Source organism: Salmo trutta, chromosome 26, assembly GCF_901001165.1.
Source record: "Salmo trutta chromosome 26, fSalTru1.1, whole genome shotgun sequence".
Lineage (NCBI taxonomy): Eukaryota > Metazoa > Chordata > Actinopteri > Salmoniformes > Salmonidae > Salmo > Salmo trutta.
In genome coordinates, this window is record NC_042982.1 from 7,242,827 (window position 1) to 7,255,342 (window position 12,516).

Genomic DNA, 12,516 nt, shown 5'->3' on the forward strand with positions numbered 1-12,516 from the left:
ATAGGGACTGCTATAGGCTCATCTCTCTCCCTTTTACTCTTTGTGTGACTCAAAACATAGTCCAGTCAGTGAGAATAGAATGAGAGAGAAAAGATCCTGTCGAAATGTATTTATTTGATCTCACTTCAATCGATCTCAGCTTTTTGTTGTCGAGTGCTCCAACTCCTTTCTACCTCAAATTAGTACTTTTGGAAGTTTTCGTGGTAAGCCCTTCTCTTGTTCGCGATCTGTTTGTGCCTTTTGCGTACTCCATTGTCGTTGTCAAGCATGACAAATCCATATGGCGTTGGCAAAAGAGCAGAAACAGACTAGTACCCAGGCTACAATGAATAGCCCACCCCCAGAAATCCTGGAGAATTTGATCATCTAACATCAAACCCAGTAGCAGCAGAGCCCCTCCAACCACTAGCCAGTCCAGCCAGAACTCCCTCCCCTCAGCCACAGCCAACAGCAACATGACTTCATCTGCTAATAGAGGGAATGAACCCATCTCACTGGTGGACACATTTTCCCCCATGTTTGTTGGACTTCTGAACGAAGAGGTCAGACGGCTGGAGATGACAAACGTGGCAATGGCATCATTGCTTATTAGTGACAACCTGAGGCACTTCGTCGAGATTGACTGGGGTTAGAATGAGTGGTTAGAAAGATCTTTAAAGCCCTGCTGTCCTGACGGGTTGGAGGTATGTCTGGTGTTTTACCTTGGGCTGGGCAACTCTTCCTTTGAGCACGCTGGGTAGCTCATTCTGAAGCAGTGGATGACGGGGATGGAAAGAGCAGGGAGGAGAGAGAGAGGAGGCAGAATTGAGAGAGTGGAGGAGCCAGAAAAGAGGGGAGTCGAGAGAGAGAGTAGGAAGGGGGAGGAAAAACAAAGGAGGAATATGGCAGGATAGAGAGAGGGAATGGGGGGAGAGGAGAGCCTCCATAATTGATCAGTCAGTCATAATGAAGGCATTGGCCCGAGGAGGAGCAGGCGGGAAACCTGATCCTTGGCAACACAAAGACGCTGGCTAGAGACGCAGCCCTGTCTCCAGGCAAACGAACTAACTCAATCTGCCAGCAGATATGATTGCACCCGCTCCCATTGTCTGAATACATACTGCACAAACACGCCTGTGCAAATAAATACTCACATAGCCTACATGCATTTAGATATAGACTGCTTAGAAGCTCAGTACACTATGCTGCCCATACGCTATGCTAACCCAGATACTGGGAAAGAGAGAATGTCTTGTTACCCACACCGCAAGTTGCTCCACTTAAAAGTAGAAGAGCAAGGCCAATGAAAAGGGAGGTTTGGTTATGTCATCTAGCTGAGGTGTCAAACTGTTAATGCATTAAACAATAATACATTGTTGCCTTGGTTTAGTTTGGCCCAACCAAATTGGCTAAAGACGCTGGCAACTAGGCTAATAATATTATTATCATCCGCATCGAGGCCAGGAGGCTAGCAGCGCTAGAGTGTGAGGAGGCAGTGCTGAGAGCATTGGAAGCTGCTGAACGTCTATGTTTGCCTCAGTAGAAGCACAGTAATTGCCCTATGACGCCTAGCAGGGCGCTTAGTGTAGATCGACTGGAGTCTGTCTTCGGGTGGGAAGGCAGCGGTTGCGGAGTGGTGTGTCTGCAGCAGCAGCATGGCAGGGTGTGGTGTACTGGGATAGTGTGACAGTGTGTTGTGATTAGGGCCCACCACTGTGGTTTGGTTTGGGGGAGATGGACATTATAACCTTGAGTAGGTCTGTGGTGACAGAGTTCTGGTCTGGCCCTATAGCAGGTCTGGGCGTGATGTTGACTAACAGAGTTGGAAGGTTAGTGTGGGAGCAGTAAGGATGGGGGGGTTCTGGGTATTGGGACAGGCCTGGTCTGGAGTGGGTCTGTGTTGTTGACTCCTGTTCAGCAGCAGTAGTAGCATGACCCAGCTGGGTGTGGTGGGCTAACAGTGTTGTATTGTTTGGCAGGGAGACAAGCAAAGCTCTTAGCCTCCCTCAGATGTGATGTTATTGATTCCCCACTGGGAGAAAGAAAGAGGGTGTGTTTGGTGAGCAGCAGAGACGGAAACAGAGGGACTGTGGGAGTGTGTACAGTGTGTACAGGCTAGAGTGTGTAGTGTTGTTTTTACAGCTTTTTCTTTTGTTGTTATATGTAGACATTTTACATACATGGCATTATTAGTATTATAATTACTATTATTATTTTTATCTCACAGTAGTTACATTGCATGAATAAAGTAATCTGTCATCAAGGCAAAGGGTGGCTACTTTGAAGAATCTCAAACATAAAATATATTTTGATTTTTTTAAACACTTTTTTTCATTACTCCATGATTCCATATGTGTCATTTCATAGTTTTGATGTCTTCACTATTATTCTACAATGTAGAAAATAAAGAAAAACCCCTTGAATGAGTAAGTGTGTCCAAACTTTTGACTGATACTGTATATACTTATATTACTGTTGGTTGGTTGACTATGGCTTTCCAAATCTCCCAACAGTGCTATTTACTGGGTTAATTTGAGCTAAATGTGATTTTTCAGCCATTCCTGAACCTGTGACCAGAAACAAGCTACATACTGTAGGGGCAATACCAGAATAAGTGATCTAATGATTCTGTCTCTTCGTAGCAAAATCTGCAGAGCTCAGATCGTTGCGTCTGTTTGTGGCAAGAAATGTGTATAATCATTTAAATTGAAAAAAAAATAACTCAGTTCTCAAATCAAACGTTGTTTTGCGTATCAGTTCGTAAACCATGTGGCATGGAATCGGCACGTCAAGAATCTCTTTCCAACTATTTTGCAACCGCTGTCAACATTTTGGTCCTCCCCCCCAACAAAGTAGCTAATTCTGGTCTTTGATAACGGGAAGAAAAAACAAGTTCCCTATCTTCTCCCCCTTCCGTTTCCCTCTTCCTGTTAGTGTGTAGGGTCTGGCCAGATGGGCTGTAGGGTGGAATCATGGGAACAACCAGGAGGAAAAAAACAACAGGAGAGGGAGAGAGAGATGGGGGTGGAACAGAGAAGGAGAGAGACAGATGCTGAATACCAAACCAGTCCCTTCCCCTCTCTCTCCAGCCCTCCATTTGCATGTTTATACGCGGTTTTTAAGGGCGCCTCTGTCATATGCACAAATGTCCCAAAACTGAGGGAGTGAAATTGATTGAGGGTGTACAGTAGGGGCTAGGCTGCGATGTGCTAACCCCAACACGCACCGTGATGTGTCTGGAGTTTACGCAATTTCATGCAACTAATGGAGAGGCGTGCGTGATTATATGCCACGTGCATTTGTTTGTGTCTGGTTGTCGAGGCGTGACACGTAACACATGAAAGACCTCCCAAATGAAACGTTTAATTGTTACTGAGGTCAATACGGTATATTGTAAAACGACAGGGAGAATTGTTCTTTTGAATTTCATGCTCATTTCATCGTGTGGAATATGGAATTGCATCATTCGTGTCACGAGTGCTTCCAGAAGTTGATAGGGTTTATTTGATATTCTTCTCGCCAGTCCGGAAGTCGACAACGGCGGGCCCTCCGGGTGAGGTGGTAGGGGGCGAGCGAGAGATCGGCCCGCTTTCTCTTGACCAGCTCCAGTGCTCTAATGTTACAGTATGTACGTTCCAGCATGCAGGCCTTCTCTCCTAGTAAACGAGCAACGCTATCCCACAACCCCATCATCCCTTTGACACGCCTAGTAAATAAGTTGAACGTACCTGTGCCCCGCCCCATATGGGAGAGGTCACCACCTCGCTGTTCTAGATGACCCAGATACACCAACCCCCTTAGTAACGTTACCAGCATGCTGCATTTTATGCCACCATCAAGCAATCCTATTTCATAGGCCCATATACTGTGCGTGCCAACTGTTTTTATACATGACCCTGGGGATTCTTGTGGTGCTGGATGAAGTGGTCATGTCCCAGCTATGTTGACCCGTGCCCTGTAACATGTATAGCGCCGCCGACCCGAACCAGACTGTATTAACTATTCAGGAGTACAGGGCTGTCCATACAAACCACTAGCCGCGCTTCGGTGGTATTGACTGACGCATTCATAACTGCCAGGGAACTTTTGGAAGTCGTGCGCGTGTGTACGCGTGTGTGTGTGTGTGTACGTGTGTGTGAGTGTGTGTGAGACAGGGGTATAGCGTTACCCCTGTGGCTTTTTCGATGTGTTCTGTCTGTGACATGCAGAGCGTCCCTGCCCATCCCCGTATGATGTGGAGTTGTCTGTTATCTGTCCCGTTGCCTCGTCACTTTACCCCTAGCGATATGTACAGCACATAGCTACCACCATGACCTCGTACCCCTGCACATCCACTCGGTTCTGGAACTCTCTGTATATAGCACAGTCAGCTGTGGTTTTGGTTTGACCGCTGCTCACTGAGATGCTTTCATTTTGCACCATTTAAGAATGTATCTTTTTCGAAACTCTCTGCCAATACGCTTTAACCGCTTGATACCTGAAATATGTTTGGGGATTATATACAGCGAGGTCTGAAATGGTTGACATAGCCCTAAGACATGCTAACCGTTACCACTGACCAGGGAGGTTGGCGTGTCTTAGAGATATGATCTTTGACCCTCTGAAACGTTCTCGCTCATCGTTGTTCACGATTCATTCAGGATTGTCCGTAATTATTGTAGTATCCACATGAATGTAAAGTGTATAGAAACATATTCTATTCTTATTTACACTAAAAATTACTCCAAAATGACACAATGCATTATTTACCATTAAATTCTATTGGGCACAAAGTCATTTGAAAACATTAGTCATACGATATAGCACATTATTTGAATTATTTATTTAATATAGTCATTATTGCTCATCTTTATCAAGGGTGTCAATTATTTCGGAGCCCACTGTATGTGTGTATGTGTTTGCCATGTGACCAGCATGGTTATCTCAGAATAGTGAGTGTGTGTGAGAGCCACGCACACAACAGGAAACGGTTAATTACCCCCCTTCCCCCTAACTCACCACCCAGTTGCCAGGTGTGTATGTGCGTCCCCCCCCCTTCTCTTTGTGCCATCCTTAACGCTTCACTAAGTGAGTAGAGTTTTCCACTGGGGGAACACCTGCAGCCTGTCGCTATGCAAAAAAAATCTGTTTTGTCAGCATTTATTTAACAACTTGGGTGACACCATATAGCAATTCCATAGACTACACATGATATGTCTCTTCTCACTCTCATATGCGTTAGGATGATACAGCAGTGTCTCCAAGATTACCTTGGTTTTAGAGATGGTGAAATTATTTCAAAAAGATATGAATGAGGTATTAATCTATTCTTTTTGTCTGTCTGTTGTAGTTCCCAGAGTGTGGCTTCTATGGCATCTATGACAAGATCCTGCTATTTAAACATGACACAGGCACCAATAACATCCTGCAGCTGGTCAAGGCTACCCAGGACATCCAGGAGGGAGACCTGGTGGAGGTGGTTCTCTCTGGTGGGTAGCAGTCTCTCATCCACTTCTGCTCTCTTTTCATCTGCCCGTCCTCTTCTCCCTTACTCATCCTTTCATCCTTTCATCCACCCATCCCCTTCTCCCTTACTCATCCTTTCATCCGCCCATCCCCCTTCTCCCTTACTCATCCTTTCATCCACCCATCCCCCTTCTCCCTTACTCATCCTTTCATCCACCCATCCCCCTTCTCCCTTACTCATCCTTTCATCCACCCATCCCCCTTCTCCCTTACTCATCCTTTCATCCACCCATCCCCCTTCTCCCTTACTCATCCTTTCATCCACCCATCCCCCTTCTCCCTTACTCATCCTTTCATCCGCCCATCCCCTTCTCCCTTACTCATCCGCCCATCCGCCCATCCCCCTTCTCCCTTACTCATCCTTTCATCCACCCATCCCCTTCTCCCTTACTCATCCTTTCATCCATCCATCCCCCTTCTCCCTTACTCATCCTTTCATCCGTCCATCCCCTTCTCCCTTACTCATCCTTTCATCCCCTTCTCCCTTACTCATCCTTTCATCCATCCATCCCCCTTCTCCCTTACTCATCCTTTCATCCCCTTCTCCCTTACTCATCCTTTCATCCGTCCATCCCCTTCTCCCTTACTCATCCTTTCATCCGCCCATCCTCTTCTCCCTTACTCATCCTTTCATCCTTTCATCCACCCATCCCCCTTCTCCCTTACTCATCCTTTCATCCCCTTCTCCCTTACTCATCCTTTCATCCGCCCATCCTCTTCTCCCTTACTCATCCTTTCATCCTTTCATCCACCCATCCCCTTCTCCCTTACTCATCCTTTCATCCACCCATCCCCTTCTCCCTTACTCATCCTTTCATCTGCCCATCCCCCTTCTCCCTTACTCATCCTTTCATCCACCTATCCCTCTTCTCCTTTACTCATCCTTTCATCCACCCATCCCCTTCTCCCTTACTCATCCTTTCATCCACCTATCCCTCTTCTCCTTTACTCATCCTTTCATCCACCCATCCCCCTTCTCCCTTACTCATCCTTTCATCCACCCATCCCCCTTCTCCCTTACTCATCCTTTCATCCACCCATCCCCTTCTCCCTTACTCATCCTTTCATCCCCTTCTCCCTTACTCATCCACCCATCCCCTTCTCCCTTACTCATCCTTTCATCCCCTTCTCCCTTACTCATCCTTTCATCCCCTTCTCCCTTACTCATCCTTTCATCCCCTTCTCCCTTACTCATCCTTTCATCCCCCTTCTCCCTTACTCATCCTTTCATCCCCTTCTCCCTTACTCATCCGCCCATCCCCCTTCTCCCTTACTCATCCTTTCATCCACCCATCCTCGTCTTCCTGCTCCCCGCCTCTTTTTTTTCTCTGATCCTCTCGTTCCTCTTATTTCTCCGAACCCTCTCTGTTCCTATCCCTTGTATCCTTATGTTAAGGAACGCTAAGTAGAGCCACAGGAAACATGCATAACACCATGCACTCAACACCATATGTGTTTGGACAATTTGGCTCTATACTCCAGCATTTTGGATTTGGGCCAAGCATAATCGTAAACACAACCAAAACAAACTGGAAATGCATCCATTTGCAGAGTCACACACTTCATGTAATCATTGTGTGCAGGGAATATAGGACCAAATACTAAACTTTTGACTATTTTTAAAGTGTTTGACTGCACTATAAGTGCATTTGTCCAAATACTGATGACTCCTGCAAATGGGGACTAGATACAAACCGCGCTTTCATTTCTATCCGTAAAAATAAATATGTATGAAAATACCCTCAAATAAAAGGTGACATTCTGTAATGTTGCCTCATATGAAACATTTGATCTCAACTCCAAAATGCTGAAGTATAAAGCATATTCACGGACAGTGTATCATTGCTAATGTGTTTGACAGGTTGATACCCAGGTTGATGCCCAGACTGACTGTTGTGTTTCTCTGGGTGTTGTCTGTCTGCAGCTGCGGCCACCTTTGAGGATTTCCAGATCCGGCCTCATGCCCTGAACGTCCACTCGTACCGATCCCCGGCCTTCTGTGACCACTGTGGAGAGATGCTGTTTGGATTGGTCAGACAGGGCCTCAAATGTGACGGTATGAGAGAGAGGAGCGGGGGGGGGGGGGGGGGTGGGCTGTTCTGCCTGCCTGGTAAGAACTTTGAAGAAGGACATGGGTTTATATTTACATTACGCGACTTACAGTTAGGGCATTCATCTCAAGATAGCTAGGTGGGAAAACCACATCTCAGTATTTTGTTCTCAATGTAGTATCTATCAGCAAAGTCATTTCCCCTTTGTGCGTGAGCTCATCTCCCCACCTCCTCCCCCTTCCTTTCTCTCTATCACACTGCCTCTCTCTCTATATATATATCCGTCTCACCCCTCTCTCTCTCTCTATATATATATATATCTGTCTCTTTTCTTTCTCTCTCTCTCTCTCTCTCTCTCTCTCTCTCTGCCTCTCTCTCCTTCTCTCTCTCTGCCCCCTCCCCCCCTGCAGGCTGTGGACTGAACTACCACAAGCGATGTGCCTTCAGCATCCCCAACAACTGCAGCGGCGCTCGCAAGCGGCGCCTGTCCACCACGTCTCTGACCAGTAGCCAGTCGCTGCGTCTGTCCACCAGCGAGTCCCTGAGCAGTGTGGGGACCAGCTCAGTCAGCACCTGCATGGAAGATGCCAGCCTGATCCGCTCTCACACCACCCAGACGCTCCCGAACTCTACCTGTACCGCGTCAGCATCCCTGGGCCTGTCCACCAGCACCTCCATCACTAGACCCATGGTCCGCGCTAACACTCACATGGTGAGCCAACGCTCACATTCCATTTCAATTCAATATATTCAGGAATATATTTATGGAAAGCCAACGCTCTGATTTACATAGGTAGAAATACCATCGATAGATCCGTATAATTCTAGTTTCTTGGTCTCCTCACGTCCCCTTCCAGCCGCGGACCCCCAGCGAGGCGCGGCGGTTCTACACGGGCCGGCCGGTGCACCTGGACAAGATCCTGATGAGCAAAGTGAAGGTGCCACACACGTTCGCCGTGCACTCCTACACACGCCCCACCGTGTGCCAGTACTGCAAGAGACTGCTCAGGGGCCTCTTCAGACAAGGGCTGCAATGCAAAGGTTAGTATGGGGTGAAAGTTCAATGTGGGGAACCCCCAGGGGTTAATCAAGAGGGGAATAATGTATTTGGAGTGCATATTGGAAGAAGATAAACTGTCTAACAATGCCGTTGATTGTTCGCGTTGTGTCTTAGACTGCAAGTTCAACTGCCACAAGCGCTGTGCGTACAAGGTTCCCAATGACTGCCTGGGGGAGACCATAGGAGGTAAAGCTGACAAAACACGTCTTTGTTGTGTCATGTTGTGTCATGTTTTATCAGGTTGTATCATGTTGTGTCATGTTTTATCAGATTGTGTCATGTTGTGTCATGTTTTATCAGATTGTGTCATGTTGTGTCATGTTTTATCGGGTTGTGTCATGTTGTCATGTTTTATCGGGTTGTGTCATGTTGTGTCATGTTTTATCGGGTTGTATCATGTTGTGTCATGTTTTATCAGGTTGTGTCATGTTGTGTCATGTTTTATCGGGTTGTATCATGTTGTGTCATGTTGTGTCATGTTTTATCGGGTTGTGTCATGTTTTATCATGTTTTATCGGGTTGTGTCATGTTTTATCGGGTTGTATCATGTTTTATCGTGTTGTGTCATGTTGTGTCATGTTTTATCAGGTTGTGTCATGTTGTGTCATGTTTTATCAGGTTGTGTCATGTTGTGTCATGTTGTGTCAGGTTTTATCGGGTTGTGTCATGTTTTATCGAGTTGTGTCATGTTGTGTCATGTTTTATCGGGTTGTGTCATGTTGTGTCATGTTTTATCGGGTTGTGTCATGTTGTGTCATGTTTTATCAGGTTGTGTCATGTGTCATGTTGTGTCATGTTTTATCGGGTTGTATCATGTTGTGTCATGTTTTATCAGGTTGTATCATGTTGTGTCATGTTGTGTCATGTTTTATCGGGTTGTGTCATGTTGTGTCATGTTTTATCGAGTTGTATCATGTTTTATCAGGTTGTGTCATGTTGTGTCATGTTTTATTGTGTTGTGTCATGTTGTGTCATGTTGTGTCATGTTTTATCGTGTTGTGTCATGTTGTGTCATGTTTTATCGGGTTGTGTCATGTTGTGTCATGTTGTGTCATGTTTTATCGGGTTGTGTCATGTTGTGTCATGTTGTGTCATGTTTTATCGGGTTGTGTCATGTTGTGTCATGTTTTATCAGGTTGTATCATGTTGTGTCATGTTTTATCGGGTTGTGTCATGTTGTGTCATGTTTTATCGGGTTGTGTCATGTTTTATCGTGTTGTGTCATGTTGTGTCATGTTGTGTCATGTTTTATCGGGTTGTGTCATGTTTTATCGTGTTGTGTCATGTTGTGTCATGTTTTATCGGGTTGTGTCATGTTTTATCGAGTTGTATCATGTTGTGTCATGTTTTATCGGGTTGTGTCATGTTGTGTCATGTTTTATCGGGTTGTGTCATGTTGTGTCATGTTTTATCGGGTTGTATCATGTTGTGTCATGTTGTGTCATGTTTTATTGAGTTGTATCATGTTGTGTCATGTTTTATCAGGTTGTGTCATGTTGTGTCATGTTTTATCAGGTTGTGTCATGTTGTGTCATGTTTTATCAGGTTGTGTCATGTTGTGTCATGTTTTATCAGGTTGTGTCATGTTGTGTCATGTTTTATCGGGTTGTGTCATGTTTTATCGGGTTGTGTCATGTTGTGTCATGTTTTATCAGGTTGTGTCATGTTGTGTCATGTTTTATCAGGTGGTATCATGTTGTGTCATGTTTTTTCAGGTTGTGTCATGTTGTGTCATGTTTTATCAGGTTGTGTCATGTTGTGTCATGTTTTATCAGGTTGTGTCATGTTGTGTCATGTTTTATCAGGTTGTATCATGTTGTGTCATGTTGTGTCATGTTTTATCAGGTTGTGTCATGTTGTGTCATGTTGTGTCATGTTTTATCAGGTTGTGTCATGTTGTGTCATGTTTTATCAGGTTGTATCATGTTGTGTCATGTTGTGTCATGTTTTATCAGGTTGTGTCATGTTGTGTCATGTTTTATCAGGTTGTGTCATGTTGTGTCATGTTTTATCAGGTTGTGTCATGTTGTGTCATGTTGTGTCATGTTTTACCAGGTTGTATCATGTTGTGTCATGTTGTGTCATGTTTTATGGTTGTGTCATGTTGTGCCATGTTTTATCAGGTTGTGTCATGTTTTACCAGGTTGTATCATGTTGTGTCATGTTGTGTCATGTTTTATCGGGTTGTATCATGTTGTGTCATGTTGTGTCATGTTTTATCGAGTTGTATCATGTTGTGTCAGGTTGTATCATGTTTTATCGGGTTGTATCATGTTGTGTCATGTTTTATCGGGTTGTATCATGTTGTGTCATGTTTTATCAGGTTGTGTCATGTTGTGTCATGTTTTATCAGGTTGTGTCATGTTGTGTCATGTTTTATCGGGTTGTGTCATGTTGTGTCATGTTTTATCAGGTTGTGTCATGTTGTGTCATGTTTTGTCATGTTTTATCGGGTTGTGTCATGTTGTGTCATGTTTTGTCATGTTTTATCGGGTTGTGTCATGTTGTGTCATGTTTTATCGGGTTATGTCATGTTGTGTCATGTTGTGTCATGTTTTATCGAGTTGTATCATGTTGTGTCATGTTTTATCAGGTTGTATCATGTTGTGTCATGTTGTGTCATGTTTTATCGAGTTGTATCATGTTGTGTCATGTTTTACCGGGTTGTGTCATGTTTTATTGGGTTGTGTCATGTTTTATCGGGTTGTGTCATGTTGTGTCATGTTTTATCGGGTTGTGTCATGTTTTATCAGGTTGTGTCATGTTGTGTCATGTTTTATCGGGTTGTATCATGTTGTGTCATGTTTTATCGGGTTGTGTCATGTTTTATCATGTTTTATCGGGTTGTGTCATGTTTTATCGGGTTGTATCATGTTTTATCGGGTTGTGTCATGTTTTATCGGGTTGTATCATGTTGTGTCATGTTTTATCGGGTTGTGTCATGTTTTATCATGTTTTATCGGGTTGTGTCATGTTTTATCGGGTTGTATCATGTTTTATCGGGTTGTGTCATGTTGTGTCATGTTTTATCAGGTTGTGTCATGTTTTATCATGTTTTATCGGGTTGTATCATGTTTTATCAGGTTGTGTCATGTTGTGTCATGTTTTATCGGGTTGTATCATGTTGTGTCATGTTTTATCGGGTTGTGTCATGTTTTATCATGTTTTATCGGGTTGTGTCATGTTTTATCGGGTTGTATCATGTTTTATCGGGTTGTGTCATGTTGTGTCATGTTTTATCGGGTTGTGTCATGTTTTATCATGTTTTATCGGGTTGTGTCATGTTTTATCGGGTTGTATCATGTTTTATCGTGTTGTGTCATGTTGTGTCATGTTGTTTCATCGAGTTGTATCATGTTGTGTCATGTTTTATCGGGTTGTGTCATGTTGTGTCATGTTTTATCAGGTTGTGTCATGTTTTATCAGGTTGTGTCATGTTGTGTCATGTTTTATCATGTTGTGTCATGTTTTATCAGGTTGTGTCATGTTTTATCGGGTTGTATCATGTTGTCATGTTTTATCGGGTTGTATCATGTTGTGTCAGGTTTTATCGAGTTGTATCATGTTGTGTCATGTTGTGTCATGTTTTATCAGGTTGTATCATGTTGTGTCATGTTTTATCAGGTTGTGTCATGTTGTGTCATGTTTTATCGGGTTGTGTCATGTTTTATCAGGTTGTATCATGTTGTATCATGTTGTCATGTTTTACCAGGTTGTATCATGTTGTGTCATGTTTTATCGGGTTGTATCATGTGTCATGTTTTATCAGGTTGTGTCATGTTTTATCGGGTTGTATCATGTTGTCATGTTTTATCGGGTTGTATCATGTTGTCATGTTTTATCGGGTTGTATCATGTTGTGTCATGTTTTATCGAGTTGTATCATGTTGTGTCATGTTTTATCAGGTTGTATCATGTTGTG

At 44.0% G+C, this 12,516-nt stretch overlaps 1 protein-coding gene across 1 annotated transcript in view; it reads left to right on the plus strand.

The window, feature by feature from the left end:
* The window catches only part of LOC115163003 (serine/threonine-protein kinase D2), a 57,964-nt gene that overhangs the window by 32,140 nt on the left and 13,308 nt on the right, over positions 1-12,516 (plus strand). Inside the window, exons 2-6 of the mRNA XM_029714564.1 lie at positions 5,309-5,447; positions 7,409-7,540; positions 7,946-8,247; positions 8,393-8,576; positions 8,710-8,781. Coding sequence (XP_029570424.1) covers positions 5,309-5,447; positions 7,409-7,540; positions 7,946-8,247; positions 8,393-8,576; positions 8,710-8,781 — 829 coding nt within the window. The remainder of the gene's footprint in view (positions 1-5,308; positions 5,448-7,408; positions 7,541-7,945; positions 8,248-8,392; positions 8,577-8,709; positions 8,782-12,516) is intronic.